This window comes from Botryllus schlosseri, chromosome 12, assembly GCF_051294905.1.
Source record: "Botryllus schlosseri isolate E-star chromosome 12, Bs_hap1, whole genome shotgun sequence".
In the NCBI taxonomy this organism is placed as follows: domain Eukaryota; kingdom Metazoa; phylum Chordata; class Ascidiacea; order Stolidobranchia; family Styelidae; genus Botryllus; species Botryllus schlosseri.
Window position 1 is genome coordinate 14816544 of NC_137247.1, and position 18227 is coordinate 14834770.

Sequence of the window (18227 nt, forward strand, 5' to 3'; positions counted from 1 at the left end):
TTCTCCCGGATATGCGAAATTGCCTCACAAAAATGTGCGATACACAATTGCGCAGTAGTACCATCGGCCATACGCGACTGAAAAGTGCTGTACAGTGTATCGACGTGCATGAAGATGTCACAAAAAAGCTTCAAAAAGAACAAAAATTCTTCGTCTTCCAGGAGTCGTTTAAGTCCCGCCGCTTCACGTATGGAAGTATCATCCCAGACAGGAGAGCTCTCAATCACTGAGAAGCATTCCAGAAGCTCCACCCTACTATCTGGCACTCGTTGCACAACTCTGGATTGGAAGTTACACCGTGTTGATACGCATCTAGGTGCTTGCATATGTCGCGCCATAGATCAGATCGCTTTGGCGAAACAGAGAAAAAGGAGGAGAACCCTGAAAGATTTGCAAAGAATATCTAGACAGAAGATATTCCTAAGCACATTTTTTTCACTATAAGATTGAGCTGATGCGCGTAGCAATGCAAAAAATGCGCATGCGGGTAAACTTCTTTCAATAAAACTTGTACGCTATGTCGCGATCCGCTCATGACTGCTGCGCCTTCGTAGGTTTGCGCAATAAGTTTCGACTCAACTGAATAGGGCTGTAATGTTTTTTTTTAATACGTAAGAAATTCCGATAGCAGTGCGATCGTCAACAGCCACAAAGCTGTGGAATCGTTCGACTGCATGGCATACCAAATTTCGTGAACCGAAAAATCACGACGAGTTGTGACAAACACGTAATGTCAGTTGTTTCGTCAAACTGAATAGATAGAAATTCAGCGTCAACAATCTCGGTAAACAAATGCTGTAGATATAGATGTGATATATCGAATCAAGCACATCATTTTGAATAGTCTTTGAGGTACCCTTAGCTACTGTCGCGGTGTCGAGATGTTCGCGCAAAATGCTGTCCATGGAAGCCGTGTATTTAATTAGATCCAAAAATACCCCCCTATTGAGAGAGCATTCCTTCTCATCGTGGCCTCGAAGGGGCAATTCATGAACTCCAATAAATTTAATGGCCTCAATCACCCGAGAGAGAACATGCCTATTCTTATCTACAAGCTCATTGTGCTTGCAGACTGATACGCGATAACTTTCATTGAGCTGCGACATTGCATTTACTCTGCCAAACAATTTATATTTGACTGCACTAGCCATGTGCACTTGAGATTTTTGGTGCGCTTTCACGCGCTCTGACAAATGCTTCAGATCGCGATAACCAATTTTGTTCCAACAAGAGCCACTGCTTCCGGTACCGGCACTGTCGAATAAAAGACAGTAAAAGCAAAACAAGGCGTTTTTATCCTCGCTATAAGTAAGCCATTCATTTTTATCGAAATACGCTGAAGAAAAGGCACGAGTGCGTTTTCCTCCGGCGTACGATTGGATCAATGGGCAATTTCTAGGCTGATACGGACCTAGTCGCTTTACCTCTAATTTTTGCTCCAAAGGCAGCTGCCTCAACGGCGTACGGAGCAAAGATTCAACACGATTTATGTTCGCACTTGACCTGACTACTTATCTGCAGAAATGGAAATGTCTATAACTCGAGAGATTGCGTATGCCGAACTGGAAAGGTCAACGAGTTCGGACACATACGCAATTGTTATCTCATAGATTGGACAAGGATCGACATGTCATATTGAATCCAAAACATCTTTCTGAAGAACTACGGATAGCAGCGAGAGAGAGAGAGAGAGAGAGAGAGTCTTTATTTTCATCGAACCAAAATACATAACAAACGGCAGTGATGGTGGTACAGAAAATATGCGCGCACAGTATTCGGTATTAGATAGGAATGATCGATAAGACCGTGAAGGTCATCTAGTCTGATCACACCAGCATCAAACAGGTACACTTGACTCTGAACAGTCTGGCTGTAAAGAAATGTTTAGTTAGAGGAAAATAGAAAAAAAAAATTAAACAATGGTGGCAAATGATCAATGAAGCAATGTCTGGGCGAGGTAGGGCAACAGTGTTAGTGTAACGACAAGAGGTGATCAAGTAGGGCTTTTTTGAATCTATTATAAGGCAATTCACGGATATGTGGTGGTAATGCATTCCAGATGATAGGTCCCGAGTAGTCGATAGATCTCTTAGTTAGGTTGCTATTGGGTGGGGGTAAGTAGATGTTTCCTTTAGACGAGGATCTCGTGTAATGGGAATGGACATGTTTAGCAGGTATGAAAAAGTCATCAAACACAGGAGGCAGACTATTGGCCTCGGAAATTCGGTCCCGGTACAGCTTGGGAGATTTTGGAATTGAGGCTGGAGACTGTCACACGACACATACGGCTTACGGTCTATAGTGTCTATATGTCTGCTGCAAAATCGCCTTCGGAAAATATATTACCGAATAAATACGTGGATGAAAGCCGAAAACTTGGTACACTGTTACATGAAATCATCGAGAAGTAGCCTCATGACCGTTTTCGGTATGGTACACTGTCAAAATTATTGCGAACAGACCAACACCGAATTTTGCGTAAAATTTACTGAGGAATAGGCTGATCAAGCGATCAGCTGTTAGCCGCCATCGAAAACGAAACAGCTATCGCGCTTGACAGGGGTTGTAATTGTGAGCAAATGGCCCGAAGGCCACAATTTCACGGTGAAATTGACATTGGAGAATATAAAATAAAACTAAATATTTGAATGCAAACCGAGGATGTTAGTAAACTGTTTCATGATATCATCATCTCATCACCTATCTCAGTATGGAACACAGATACACCGGCTTTTGAGTGAAATCCGCAATGCGTTAGGTAGGCTAAGTGTCAGATCAGCGCACATCTCTACCATACTCGAACTTGATAACGAAATTGCTGCCCTAATCATTGAGTGCCAACCTTGAGACTTGGCACAGCGTTCGATACTAAAATCAAGACATACCAGGTAAAAGCTCATGACGGATCTAGCTAAGGAGCATCGTTAAAATCAATGGAGACCAATACCGGCTTTGCGTGAAATATGTTTGCGATAAATGACGAGTCAGCTCTCACTCGACTTAGGAAACGAAATTATCACTAACATAGTTCAGTGTCAAACTTGAAACTTGGTACAGCGTTCGATACTAACATTTAAGACTTACCGTACCAAATGTCATGACCGATCTCGGTATGGAACATCGTCAAAATCAATGGATACCGATACCGGCTTTTGAGTAAAATCTGTTTGCGATACATGACCGATCAGCACACACTCGACTTTGGAAACGGAATTACTACCCTAAACTTTGAGTAGAAACCCTGAAACTTAGGACAGTGTTAAATACCACCATCACGACATGACATACCAAGTTTCAAGAATTATCATGGTGTGAAACACCATCAAAATCGACCTATACCAGCAAAGGTCGACTCAACGCATATTACGGTATCCGAGTTCAGATATAGATACGATTGTTACATCACACCTTAGGGGCAAACAGGCATATTTGCCCCGGTTGCTCGGCCATTTTACAAATAGGAGAGACTGAATCACCGTTTCTTTATTGTGCGCGGCTTTGAGAGAATAGATAGTGAAAGCTTGTATGAGCGCTACCGGGGCAAGCCCCGGCTAGGCATTCACAAAGCGAAAACACAGAAGAGAATTCGATTTTCGCAGAGACTTCGCTATGTATGGGCAATGGGCATTTGCAAGCGAAAGCACAAGAAGAACGCGGGTTTCGCTGTGATCTCGGTATATATTGAGAGCTGTGCGTCTATAAATGGTTAAATTGTTATTGAACAGAATTTTAGGTGGGGCAATGCCCCAGTCGCCCTATAGGACGAGCCGCCACTGGCTATGACTCATGCACCCGTGAGTAAATGTTATGTTTTAGTCATGACTTCCATCTGAGTGTAACATTGACAGATTTACTACTACTAAAACCACCAATAGCCCCGCGCATCGTCAGTAACGGCCCATTAGGCCTTCATACAACCGCTGCGTTAGAGTGTCATTCTCACGTAGGTTAGGGTGGCAATACGTCCGGAATTTTCCGGACATGTCCGGAATTTCACTGTTAAAACTGCGTCCGGGAGGAATTTCTAAAATATGCCTAAATGTCCAGAATTTTGAAGGTTTGAAGTAATAAGCTCATATCATTTTCGTAAATTCACATAAACAATATTATTTTTGAGCCGATTTATGCTACATGAAGTTTTCTTCGCGCTTCGCGCGATGTAGTATCATATATATTGGTTTTAATATGGAGACTAGCTACTATACCCTCGCAAAAACTGCGATCAAAAATAAATAAAAGTAACATTCATTTACAAAAATAAGTCTAAATGTAATCGCAATTACAAGATAACGGTATAGTCATAGAGTCGGTTAACGCAATTTGGATGCTTTATTCAAAGATAGTGGTTCTAAACCTGGGTTTAGTTTGCCTATATATTCTGGAGTTCGCGAAGATGTTGAACGTAATCAGCTTCAAAAAAGGCCCTGAGTAAGTTTAGGCAAATGTGCCGAACATAAATCAGTATTCAGCTCATCACATTTTGAGCTGGGCCACGGACCAGATGCATCGATTACCCTACGGTGCGCCCAATATCAGTGTTTATTTGGGCGGGAGGGGGCTGAAAAAATGTGGCTTCGGCGCTGGTTATAACTAATAACACACAAACACATACTCCTGAACCGGATCGTGACCACCTCTAGTCGACAAAGAAAGCGTTGCTGGTGTGGCGTCATATTGATCGACCATGCGCTCATACCTCATTTTGAAGTCCGCTAGTGGGCGCTAAAGAGCGTCCCACTAAAATTTGGTAACCATAATGTAGGTCAACTCCTGCTGCAGGCCTACCCCCGTGCACTGTGCAGTGTGCACTCTTTCGTACTGGTTGATGAGTATAGCGTAGGGTTACCATATTTTGGAAATCTGAATAGAGGACACTTTTTCAAAATTGTAAAGAAAAATGGTAAATTTTTCCCACTTCGTGGTCAGTTGACTAAAAAAAGGTCAACCTACTCGCTCAAATCCCGAAAAACGTAGATTTTCTTTAACATCATACGGTGGCTGACTAAAAAAAGGTCAATTTTCTCGCTCAGCGCCCAAAATACAGTTTTCCCTTCACATTCAGGTGGTTGACTGAAAAAAAAGGTCAGCTGTCCGGCGCAGCTCCCGAAATACCTGCCGGAACGTTACTCCGGTGTTGATTTACGGCATCTCAGTAGAATTTGGCCGTAAATTTGACCGATTATCTCAAAAAGAGGACGAAAGGGCGTCCTCCGAGGACACTTTCAAAAAAGTCAAAAAAGAGGACAAATCCTCTTAAAAGAGGACGTATGGTAACCCTAGGTATAGCGTACTGATTTAAATTATATTCTGGGGCGAATTAATTTTTTTTCTGAATTGAAAGCAGTGAATTACTGATAAAACAGGTGGGTATGTGCTAATATTAGATAAGGGAAAAGTGAGGATTAATTTCTAAACACGATATTTATTCTGTGTTACAATTCCATAAAATTATGAACTTTTCCAATCACATGAACCCTCAGACATTTGTTTTTATTGAGATATCAAATATATTTGCGATATTAGAGCTGGTCTTGTTCGCTGCATCCCGAGCTGCGTATAGGGGTGCAGCCAGTGGTGGCTTTTGGGGTGGGCGAGGTGGGCGGTCGCCCGGGGCCCTCCTGGTCGAAGGACCCCCCAATTTTGGATTTTGCGCTTTTTTCAAGGAGAATGACGAATAAACATGGAAATCCGTGCACCAAGCAAGAATATGATTCCGCACAGATGTGTCAATCATCATCAAATCACTGCATTTGTTAGAAAAGTCCCGTATCCCGATAATGATCACGTCTCTGCATGCGGTAGAATTACTTAGTTTTGATGCAGTCTATCCTTGCACACATGCAAAATAGACATGACCGAATCTAGCACCTGGGCAAACCTTTGCGGTGGTGAAAGATAAATAATAATAACCGACGTGGAAGGGGGGTCTGGGGGGCGGAGCCCCCCAGAAGTTACGGATAGATACTTATAGGGGGTCCCCCGGTAAGTCTCGCCCCGTTCGTAGGGCCACCACTGGGTGCAGCTATAGGTAAAATAGCGTTGCTGATTAGCTAGTTTCACTGACGGGTCTTTCGAAATTCTCAGTCTCGACCAAGAGCCTGTATTTCATTGCGTGTTTTTCCCCATACCACTGACGCAACTTATACCCCACCAGGTCACCTGATCACCACACACAAGACTAAAAAGACCGGTTAAAATATGGGGTAAACAAATATTTAGTGTTCCTAGTCTTCTGGACATTTCAGTGTTCAGGCCTGTGGCGTAGCAGCATGTGCTGCCGCCCATGGCTTTCGCTCGATACAATTTCCATTATCATGGTCAATTGGTCGTTGTGTTGCATGGCTCCGATTGTTCGGAACAATCGATCTTGACGGCTATTTCGAGTGATTCCATTGCCATGCTCACATTTTCATTTGGGTTTTTGGAATCAGTGCAACACTAGCTTTGGATTGAGGCCAGTTGATTAAATTTTAGCTCTCGGGTCGCCAGCTATAGGACTACCAATTACGCTGATTTCAGTCGGCTGTGTACACTGTGCGCTTAGCAGCCTCATTTTGCCCCCCCCTTGGAGCCTGCCGCCCCTGGCGCAGAGCCATAACCGCCAAGTGGCTGCTACGCCACTGGTTTAGCCTCCACCTTTCTTTTTTGAAATGCCATTTATGGGTGATGACGACTAGGGCTGGGCACAATGATTCGAGTACTCGAATCTGAATCGAGTATTAATTTTAATGATTCGAGTCTGGTAGTAAAAGACGATTTTTTTTAGCACTGAAATTATACGCTCCCATCGCTACTGAAGTTAATTTAATAATGAGAAATATAGTTTTGATACTATTTTGCACCAAGGGAGCCTTGAAACCTTGATTGGCCGTGTCGCAGCACACGATACATAGTACAAAGCCACGAACATAACTGGGAATAACACATTTCGGAAGTCATGATCATTCCACAACATTGTCAACAATGTGCAATGAAATCGGAATGGTGGAAAAAAATACCAAAGTATCTTTAATGTGACGGATAACAGGCATTATGTTCTTTGTGGTGGCGTAAAAGCACTGAGCTATAAACATAAAAGGTACAAATTTGAACTTTGACATAGTACATTATGTTGTGACGTCACAATGAGTGATACTCGACTCGAAACGTAATACGCGATTCGGAATCGAATCACTCAGGTACTCGATTTTGTCCAGCCCTAATGATTACTACCCTGATCAGTGATCACTGATCACGTGCATTAATCGACAAGATAGCGTAATGGTTAAGCGTCCGGCTTCTTGATCGGTAGGTCGTGGGTTCGATCCCCGGCCGGGTCAGACCAAAGACCTGATTAGTAATACTATCCAAATCCACGACTTCCCCGCTTGGCGCTCATGCATTACTGGGATAGCATGGAGGGGTGGCGCAAGACTTAGAAAGCCGTACAAGGCTATATCTGCACCTTCTTTGTCCAGCGGCATATGCGCAGATCGTGTGTATGACTGTATGTGTATCATGAGTCGGTGTATATGCCGCAAAAACATCAAGGACAAAAATAAACTACGCCCTTTCCTTTTCTTTAAATTGACTTGTTTTACAAATTAAGGATATGGAAACGTCTTACAAATTAAGGATTTGGAAACGTCTGACTCAACAAGTTAAAGGAAAGAACGTGTAATTCGCAAGGTTACAATGGCAACAAACAAAGTTTGAAGTGTACGATATGGAAACCGTGACTTCATTTGTGACAGACTTTGCTATATTGGTTTTATCTTGTATCTGGGTAACGGTACATAAATGGTTCAAAGTAAACGCATGCCCGGTTCAGTTACCCAGCCGGTAGTTTTAGTCCGAGCAGTAGGTTTTGTCATGATCTCACTCGGAAGCGTTCGTATCAGTTAATGCTAGTTGAGTATTTTGTAAGCTTTGCTATCCGTAACATACGGACTTGCTGTAAATACCATCGCAGACTATCGGACAGACAGCTCCTCCCATCGCACCGCCCAGTATCTGCACTTCGGCAGGGTTGTAATGACTCGACTCGAGCCACGATTTTTTGATGACTCGACTTGACTCGAGTCATTTTCTCAAAATACGGAAATGACTCGACTCGAGTCAATCTGTGTATTGACTCGACTTGGACTCGAGTCATTGCGCATGACTTGAACCAAGTCATATGACTCGAGACTCAGACGGCCAAGACCGACATTACATTGTAATTCCGAAGAAGAGTGAAGTTACCGCCCTATTGGGATAACCTCTATTGGTACTGGTACTTAAAATGCGACCAGAAACTGTTGAAAGTGAGGAAAATTAGTATATCATAAATGCGAACCATTCGATATCACCAAACAGAGTTGTAAAAAGTGAGTTTAACAAGACTTTAACTGGAAACTGAGCAGTCAACACAATGACTTGGACTCGAGTCATAATACCATGACTCGGACCTCTGCTCGATGACTTGGACTCGGATTTGACTCGGTGGTGAATTGAAAATGACTCGACTTGACTCGAGTCAAAACCTTGAAAGTGAGAATGACTTGCGACTCGGAGCTTTGTGACTTGGTTACAACCCTGCACTTCGGTCATGCATGATAATAGTACCAACTTCCACGTTTCTCTCCTGCCATCTATTTCATTCCGATCCAACAAGATATTCATCAGATTCCGTGGAAATGACTCATTTTTTGTATAGTTTTCTGGATACGCATGGCGTTCACTACGGACAGGAGTCATGCTCAATTCCGGAAGGGCCGCCTATAGGAAACCGCACTGGAAATTTTCTGCTCAATAAGCATCCTCAAGAAGCGAGTTGCATTGCTCTTTCAAAGTCAATAGGCAACAGTTACGTAAAATGTCGATCGCTAGGCTATCATCTGTCGAATTGATTGTCGAGTCTATCATCAGGTGGGAATCTTATTAAACTCCTGCGACCTACCACCTACTGTATCAGTACTGATTCAGCATGAGCAGACAACCTCAAAACCCCGGTATTACAAGACTTTCAAGATTGAATTTTATTGATCAATATCCGAACACGATCATGATTCAACACTTACTAAAAGCGTAGTAAAAACGAAGTATAGTCAACAATAAAGAAGAGTCTTGCTACACTATCAAGCGATCGAGAATGATCCACGATCAACGCTCAGACGGCGTGCACCGTCGACTTTTTCGGTCTCCAATCCGGGCTGGAACGGGCCGACCTTGGCATTCCCCGGGCGTTACGGGGCCCGTGTTTCACGTCCTCTATATATTTCGGCTCCACGTCCGTGCGGTCGTGCCTCCGACTCAAGTGACGTTGACAGTTGTACCTGTAACGGTGCGGCCGTTCGTGAGATAAATCGAAAACGGCAACAGATCGCAGAAAGTTTGTCAGTGCACAAATGATTCTAGAACTCAAGGTTGTAATGACTCGAGTCATGACTCGACCCGAGTCACGAATTTTTGGTGACTCGACATGACTCGAGTCGTTTTCTTGAAAAGGGAAAATGACTCGACTTATACTCGAGTCATTACGCATGACTCGACCCAAGTCATTGACTCGGCATATTTTATGTGACGTGAAGATGAAGAAATTTGCGAATCGTACTGGCTAGATCAACGCATATGACGAATTCTGCCGATATCGCCATTTGTCGCCACTGCTTTCGTTGCACTCGTCTGATATCAGATATGCCGCCGTAAAAACAACAGACAATGTCACATATAGTAGCGATGCATTGTACAAAATCATCCTGTGATGAAGAGGTAATAGATCCTCCGCAATCAAAGTACTCGACACTTTTCAATTATACAAGCAAACAATCGAAGCAAAGTTCAATTAGAGGCAATGAAATGACTCAGATGGTCAAGTACTTGGAAGAGACTGATAAGCTCATGTGTAGATTTGAAGGCGATGATTCTTTGCATTATTGGGCGACCAGAAATAATGAGTATCCAATGCTCTTCAATGTGGTTCAAAAATGCTTGTCAATTCCTGTATCTAGTGCACCAGTGGAACGTGTTTCAGTAGATATGGATTTATTCTAAGGCCATGCCGCTATAACATATATGAGGATCTCCTTTCCACTTTAGTATTTTTGAATTTTAACTCATCATTGATTTGCTGTCAGTGAAAACACACAATACACTCCGTCCATTTGACGTTTTGTTAGGTATGTGCATTGCGCACGTGAGTAATAATGAATGGCTAATGTTGTGTGATGTTTGTACAATAGAGTTGCTCAAAAATAACTTATTATTTCTTTTACTGGGTGGCTACTTGGTAAAATTGTTATGTTGCATAAAAAAACACTGAATCTGGCTTAATTTTAAAACGTGGAATCAATGATATGAGAGGATAAAATTTTATATTTGAAAATAAAGGGAGTGTTTTTGGTGAGAAATTATTTTATATAATATAATTACATGCTAGTAGTAAGCTGACTATTTTTTCATATCCAAAATATTCCACTCTAATAAATTCGCTTTTTCTAGTTGGAATTGAGCCAAATTTGCTATGAATCATATTTTTACACAATATAACAATATCATAAGGTGGCCGGTAAAATTCGAAAATATCTATTTGTGGTTAATCCAAAATTTCCTCTCATATTAGTAACGCTCCGGCTGCTATTTCGGGAGCTGAGCAGGAAAGCTGACCCTTTTTTAGCCAACCACCTGATAATGTAAAAGAAAAACTATACGCCTACATAAACATGCATCTGTTGATTCTCTATCAGCTGGTATCTAGACGGGAATTCGTTGGTTCTATATCAGATAGCATGTAGAATGAATTCGTTGATTCTCTATAAGCTATAAGCTAATTCAGGATTGAAAACATGAGTTGAACATGACTTCAATACTGTGACTTGGACTCGACTCGGTGATGAATTGAAAATGACTCGAGTCAAAACCACAAAAGTAAGATTGACTCGTGACTCGGAACAATGTGACTTGGTTACAACCCTGCTAGAACTCCAAAAACGGAATTGGGTATTAATAGTAATGAAACGAGCTGAGTAGCGACACTAATTTTTTTAATACTAAAATTTCACAGCCCTTGCCAGAATTATCAATATTATTAGGACAGTTTTTTAACTTAAGAAACTGAAGATTTTTACCTAAAAAAATCAAAATTTGACATTTTTTGACCTTAAAAAATTCAATTAGACCAAATTTAGACCCAACGTATGCAAAGTAATTTTTTTCCCACATAATGTTAGAATTGCACTACTTATCTTCATTTCTGGTTGGAACTGTCTGTCATAACGAAGTAGTTTGGCCTGAAAAAACTTTTGACTCAAAAACGGGCAAATTATGACATAAAAAAACTTCATTTTAACGAAATCTGACTCACGTATTATTACGTATTATGGTAGAAATAATTAAAATTTGTTGTAGTACAACGAAAGTTACTTTCCAACATTCTCGGGTAGAAAGTGCCTGTCCTTGCCAAGAATGGAGAAAGAAAGTTCAACAATAGCAGTTGTTGGCTGCTGGTGACAAACCGTGTTGCTTCATTCTGACAATGGTGTCTACATCACAATTTTTCATCATGCGCTTCTTGATACAAGATCCATGCAATGCCCACGCAGCCTTGCTTCAGTTGGGATATTGCGGTACGTTGAGCTAACAACATGTCAACCTATTTGTTTCATTTGAATGTTTACGATTCTCAATAAGCAGATAATGGGATGTCTACAACGGTAAGCCTATAAAGTGTGTTACAAGCCGTAAAATGTCAAATGATAAGTTCACCAACAGTGCAAAATCTACGGTACAAATGAAATGCAGGATGTAAAAAAATTTTAACTTTGGAAACATTTGTGACATTTTGTGACCTAACGCTACAATTTTGACCAAATTCTTCTATTTTTAGACATGTCAAAAAAAAATCGCCCTAATTATTATTAATTGAGAATTTTTGTTTCCATACTTTTTCCCGCTGTGGAAGCCATGATATCTAAATCGGTTTGCATCAAAGCATCCAAAACATGTAGCACAAAGCAACACATGTTAGTAGAAGCGAAATATCTGCGTGAGGTGATCAATCCGCCCCATTCCTACAAAGCGCCGTGATCAAATAGGTATAGTCAAAATAATATCAAATCATCTTGAATTTACTGGGTTTATTTTCTTGAACGAAGTCAAATGGTAAAAATAAGTCGCACTCACTTATTAGTGAATGGCACGCGGCAGACCGGACAGTGCCAGCAGTGCGGAACGTTGTGAACGTGCTGGTGACGTATCAGCTGCTCCACGTTCTTGAAAATTTTCTTGCATAACCCACACACAAAGTGAGACGACTGCAATCAGAAGCTAGGTTAGAAGAGTCAACGGCACGCAAGGCTTTTATGCGAGGTCTATGGTTACGCTAAAAGCAAAGGCACAAAACTTCAATATATCACTGCAAACAATAAATTCATATTGCTACATTTATTCCGCTTGAAGCTTTTCGACAGACTCTCATCGGGAGCGAGCTTCAGTATATGTGGTTGAACTTGAACGAAAAGAATGTCGTTTTAACAAGAAAACATACATGCGAACCTCACAAGACTCAACTACAGCAAATTCTGCTATAAAAACAACCAAATATCAACGCAGCACTAATGAAACAATGTAATTCGTACTTCCTATTTGATACTCTAAGTAAGGTTTTCCGCCGTTAATTTCGCCGTGAATCGCAAGATTGGCATCTTTACAACTTCCAAGTGATTTATGTTGTTGTTATGAGCCAGGGCTGTAATGACTCGAGCCATGATTTTCTGATGACTCGAGTCATTTTCTCAAAAGACGGAAACGACTCGACTCGAGTCAATCTGTATATTGACTTGACTTGGACTTGAGTCATTGCGCATGACTCGAACCAAGTCGTATGGTTCGAGACTGAGACCGCCAAGACCGACATTTCTCTGTGATTTCGAAGAATAGTAAAGTAACCAGACTATTGGGATTTCGTCTATTGGTACTTGCACTCGAAAATGAGACCAGAAACTGCTAAAAGTGAGGAAAATTAGTATATTATAAATGCCAATCATTCGATATCACTAAACAGAGTTATATCAGGGGGGTTTAACTAGACTTGAACTGGAAACTGAGCAGTCAACACAATGACTCGGACTCGACCCCTAGGAATTGACTCGGTGGTGACTTGAAAATGACTAGACTTGACTCGAGTCAAGAATATAATAGTGTGATTAACTTGTGACTCGGAGCCTTGTGACTTGGTTACAACCCTGTTACGAGCCAGATGGGATGCCCGAGTGAAGAAAGTCAATTTGGATACTGTAATGAAATTCCGCCTTCTCCAACGAAATTGCGAGACCAACTAACAACGTCCTGTCCGCTGACCAGTAGGTAGTTGACTATTGCAATTTCCTTACCTGTTTATTCCTTGACGGCTTTACCAGGGATTTAGTCTCATCATCATTTTTTTCTTCGCCACCTGCATCATCGACATTTTCGTCCTTGGTATCACTAGACTCGTTTTCTCCATTAATTGAGTCACCATCACGAGCTGAACTAATCTAAAACAAACGAAAAACACAGAATTTTCACCTCACTGTCGTGTTGGCCTTTCCAAGGGTAGGTATGATTCAAGATATAGCATTGATCTTTTAAAGCATGCATATTAGGGTTGTCCAAAATTTGGAAAATCTTACAAATCTTCCGTTGTAATGTCTTATTCTATAGATTGTTGATAAAAAACGACACTGGGCCTAAAAGAAGCTCACAGGAAGGCCGTTAAGATTTCGTGCAAAGCGTTTGAAAGTAGCTGCCCAAGAATGGGCGTGCCACCGACCATAGAACGGCGAGAAGCCTAGTAATCACGAAACCACGGCTCTTGATTGGCTAATCGGCTATGCTTCAATGACCACGACAGAATCAGCTTGATGATGAGGTGATCAAGGAGTCTGCTACCGGCGGAGATTCTGAAACCGCATTGCATGTAGGTTGACTGATAATGACTTAGGATTGTTTAGAGTATGTTGAGGTACGAAATACATGATGTACAAACAACAACTGCTTCACAAAAACGTCTAAAGCATGACCGCTTTATTGTGTAGGAAACCACCGTAGCCTATATGCCTTGTTTTCAACGAGGGAAAGCATAGGCGCTTATGCAAGTGGCGACGGATTCCTAGTTTCAGAAAGGCTATATCATTATTGAATACAAATATAAAGCCTAACAATGACACTTCAATCTGTGTGATCTTATTGGGCTCAGGTTGTAGTACGTAGTTGAAGTTTTGAATGATCTAGGGATCGGTTGAATCAGACGGTTAGGCTTGGCACTTATCAGATGTCTACAGCAAATTGAATTCTCACTTGTAAGTGTTTTCAAAGTCCCTAATGATGCCGCAGAAACGAGGTGTAAATGTAAGCACGGACTATGCTTGATATTATATAAACACTATGCTGGATACTATGCATTATGCAGCATTGTCTGTGCTTTCCCTTACACCCCTTTTATGCACGATTATCAAGGCCTTTGGCATATCATATCCAGCATAGTATGTGCCTACCTTTACACCTCTTTTCTGCACCAGCATTAAGGTCTTTGACAGCACTTGCAAGTGAATACAATTTGATGTAAAAGCATCTGATAAGTACCAAGCTAGCCCGCTGATTCAGCCGATCCTTGGAGCTTTCACAACTTCAACTATGTACTACAACCTGAGCCCTATAAGCTCACACAGACAAAGTAGTGTCATTGTTAAGCTTTATATTTGTATTCAATAATGATAGATCCTTTCTGAAACTAGGAATCCGTCGCCACTTGCATGAGCGCCTATGCTTTCCCTCGTTGAAAACAAGGCATGTCGGCTAAGGCGGTTTCTTTCACAATAAAGCAGTCATGCTTTGGACGTTTTTGTGAAGCAGTAGTTGTTTGTACATCATGTATTTCGTACCTCAACATACCCTAAACAATCCTAAGTCATTATCAGTCAACCTACATAAAATGCGGTATCAGAATCGCCGCCGGTAGCAGACTCCTTGATCACCTCATCATCAAGCTGCTGCTGTCGTGGTCATTGAAGCATAGCCGATTAGCCAATCAAGAGCCGTGGTTTCGTGATTACTAGGCTTCTCGCCGTTCTATGGTCGGTGGCACGCCCATTCTTCGGCAGCTACTTTCAAACGCTTTGCACGAAATCTTACCGGCCTTCCTGTAAGTTTCTTTTAGGTCCAGTGTCGTTTTTTATCAATAATCTATAGAATAAGACATTACAACGGAGGATTTGTAAGATTTTTGAAATTTTGGACAACCCTAATGCATATGTATCAAGTTATCGTAATCATTGCGAAGTACGGAAGTGATTTGCCACTTGGCATACTGGTAAATAGAAATAGAGAAGGTATTCGTGAGTCAGGTTGCCTCGTGTGATATTTATGGATAGAAAATTACAAATATAGTTAAGGAGTACGGTAGCGTACCTGATTTCTAACCACAGCGAACGAGATCGTTCAGAATTTTGGTCTCAATACGATTCCAAAATTCAATTTCATTTGAAAGTGTTTAGTTCAAATAGTCGATTCAACTCGTTTACATAGACATTCTAAAGATAGCAATAATTCGGCAATCAACCAATATTTTAATTTCAGCCAAATACAAAGAATCTTGTGGTAGCATAAGGCCAGCAGCTGCTATTTTTACTGTATTCCATTTGAACTGGATCAAATCAACGGAAATGTCAAAAATGATCGTATAACCATCATTATATCGTCGTCATCGTAATAAATATGGAAAAAAATGCCTTTTTTACTGTAGAGGTCGACTTCGAGCAAGATTGTGACGAGCAAACAATTCCCGCAATGCAATAAATTCGAAGCAATTGCTTTATAATATCGGCGGTACCATTACTAGATACAGGAATCCATATACACTGCAAATAACGTCATTTTGACCTGAACGCTTATACGTGTTGCACACGCAACACAAACTTACAGCTCGTGGCTCCTCTTTGACAGATATTTCCACATCGTCTTCGTCATTCTCAATGTCTTCGCCCTCTTGTGATTCACTTTCATGGTCCAAACTCAGCTGTAGGCGAACACATATTATAAAATGGTGGCGTAGCACAGGTTATAGAGAATCAATGGTCTCCTTGATTATTGAAGCGTGATTGGTGAAAAACATTTGCGCAGCCAACCACAAGGATTTTTATTAAGGCAAACGTTCCCGTCCCGGGAACGTAGAGCTGTTAATTTGAAGAATGCAGGCCTGCTTTCTAAGTACAATGGAGAGATTGAAGTCAACTTTTTAAACTTCAGTAACTGAGTCAAATTGTTATTCCTACGCAATACATGAAGTGGTCGGATTACAGAATTGCGGACGGTAGATGAAGAATTGGCACGGGTTGCAGAGGTAAGAGATGAATGAAAACGAATGGAAATTACAGAAATTATGCAGTGATTTTCGAGTACAAGTATAATTTAGTCCAGTGGTGCATTCAAGGTCTTCCGAAGAATATGCGCTGTGCCCAATAAATTGAACTTTTGGATCATATCGAATGGACCGTTTCCCGTCATCTTTTGGATATGTCTTGAGAGTTTTTTAGCTTTAAAATCCTTTAGCGCCAATGACTATCGGTACAATGTTCATTTATTCAATCGCAACATTCCATTTTGAGGTTTGTGTAGTTTGATTTCTTTTTTGGTTTCATTTGTTGTATGTTTCGATCATTTTTATTATCATTACCTGCTTCCCGTCGCCCACTTCGTTCATCTCGTCTCGCGGGCTGTAGTCTAAATCCACCAGCATCGTGTCGGGGTCATCCTCCAACATCGACTGAAAGTTTCCGAACTTCACCGTCCCCACGCTGTCCCCACGTTCCGCCTCTTCGCCGGAGCCCCTCCTCTCGTACGCGTTGCGAGTCCCGGGTATCCTCTTCCTTTTCACGTCAATGCGCCGGCGTACGTCTGCTTCGACTTCCCGCAGCAGCGAGTCTGAGGGGTTGAGCTTTGCGAGGCACGCCGCAAACTCGGGGTGTTGCTTGGCCATGCCGTGCCGGCGGTAGACGTGACGGATCAGGTTCGAGCGCGTGGTGAAGCGCATCTCGCACACGCGGCACATGTACAGCTGCCGGGGGAAAATCAATTACTATGTGTTTTATTTCGACAACGCAATATAATAACACAAGCGAGAGCGTCTTTACAACGCATGCACACGGATAGAGTTTGCGTCCTTTCGCCAGTTACTCGGGTGCAGACTTGGACAGCTCTAAACTCTACTTTTAATTCTTATTATCCATTTTCTGGTTTTCCCAAAAATGCTACAGGAGAACTAAACGAGCCGAGCTCGCTTTACAGACTTGCCATGCTCGTGCTACGAGAATGAATTTGATATTTGATAAAAACTGAACTTGATTCAATTTCTAAGTTTCAGGGAATTCAGTAATTCTAATTATCATCTAATTCGGAAAAAAAACTGTGGAGCAATAATTCTAATATAATCTGATTTGGAACAAACCTGAAGCAATAATTCCAATTGCAAACCTAATTTGGAAAAACCTGATAAGCTATAATTCTAATTATATTCTAATTTGGAAAAACCTGATAAGCTGATAAGCTATAATTCTAATTATAATCTGATTTGGAAAAAACCTGGAGCAATAATTCTAATTATGATCTAATTTGAAAAAAAAAACGGGAGCAATAATTCTAATTATAATATAATTTGGAAAAAAACGAGAGCTATAATTCCAATTGTAATCTAATTTGGAAAAACCTGATAAGCTATAATTCTAATTATAATCTGATTTGGAAAAACCTGATAAGCTGACAAGCTATAAGTCTAATTATAATCTAATTTGGAAAAAAACGGGAGCTATATTTCCAATTGTAATCTAACTTGGAAAAACCTGATAAGCTATAATTCTAATTATAATGCGATTTGGAAAAAAACGGGAGCTATAATTCTAATTGTAATCTAATTTGGAAAAACCTGATAAGCTATAATTCTAATTATAATCTGATTTGGAAAAAAAATTGGAACGATAATTCCAATTATAATCTAATTTGGAAAAAAACTGGAGCTATAATTCCAATCCCATTCTAATTTGAAAAAAAAACTGGAGGTATAATTCTAATTCTAATTATTATCAAATTTGGAAGTAGCTGCGTAGCAACAATTCTAATTCTAATCTCATTTGTCAAAGACAAATATTCTCCGGTTGTCCAAGTCTGTTCAAGTGGTTACGTTTTCAGACTACTTGCACTCTTACGTGACAGTTCATTGAACAAAAGACTACTTACTT

General features: G+C 41.0%; 1 protein-coding gene across 4 annotated transcripts in view; it reads right to left on the reverse strand.

The window, feature by feature from the left end:
* Positions 1 to 8984: 8984 nt before the first annotated feature.
* Positions 8985 to 18227, reverse strand: part of LOC145452657 (uncharacterized) — a 30339-nt gene continuing 21096 nt past the window's right edge. For all 4 annotated transcript variants that reach the window (XM_080330829.1, XM_080330830.1, XM_080330832.1 and 1 more), the window contains 5 exons: positions 16670 to 17050; positions 15917 to 16012; positions 13350 to 13493; positions 12142 to 12272; positions 8985 to 9296 (listed from right to left, as the gene is read on the reverse strand). In XM_080330829.1, the coding sequence (XP_080186955.1) occupies positions 9131 to 9296; positions 12142 to 12272; positions 13350 to 13493; positions 15917 to 16012; positions 16670 to 17050 (918 nt within the window). In that variant the 3' untranslated portion in view covers positions 8985 to 9130. The remainder of the gene's footprint in view (positions 9297 to 12141; positions 12273 to 13349; positions 13494 to 15916; positions 16013 to 16669; positions 17051 to 18227) is intronic.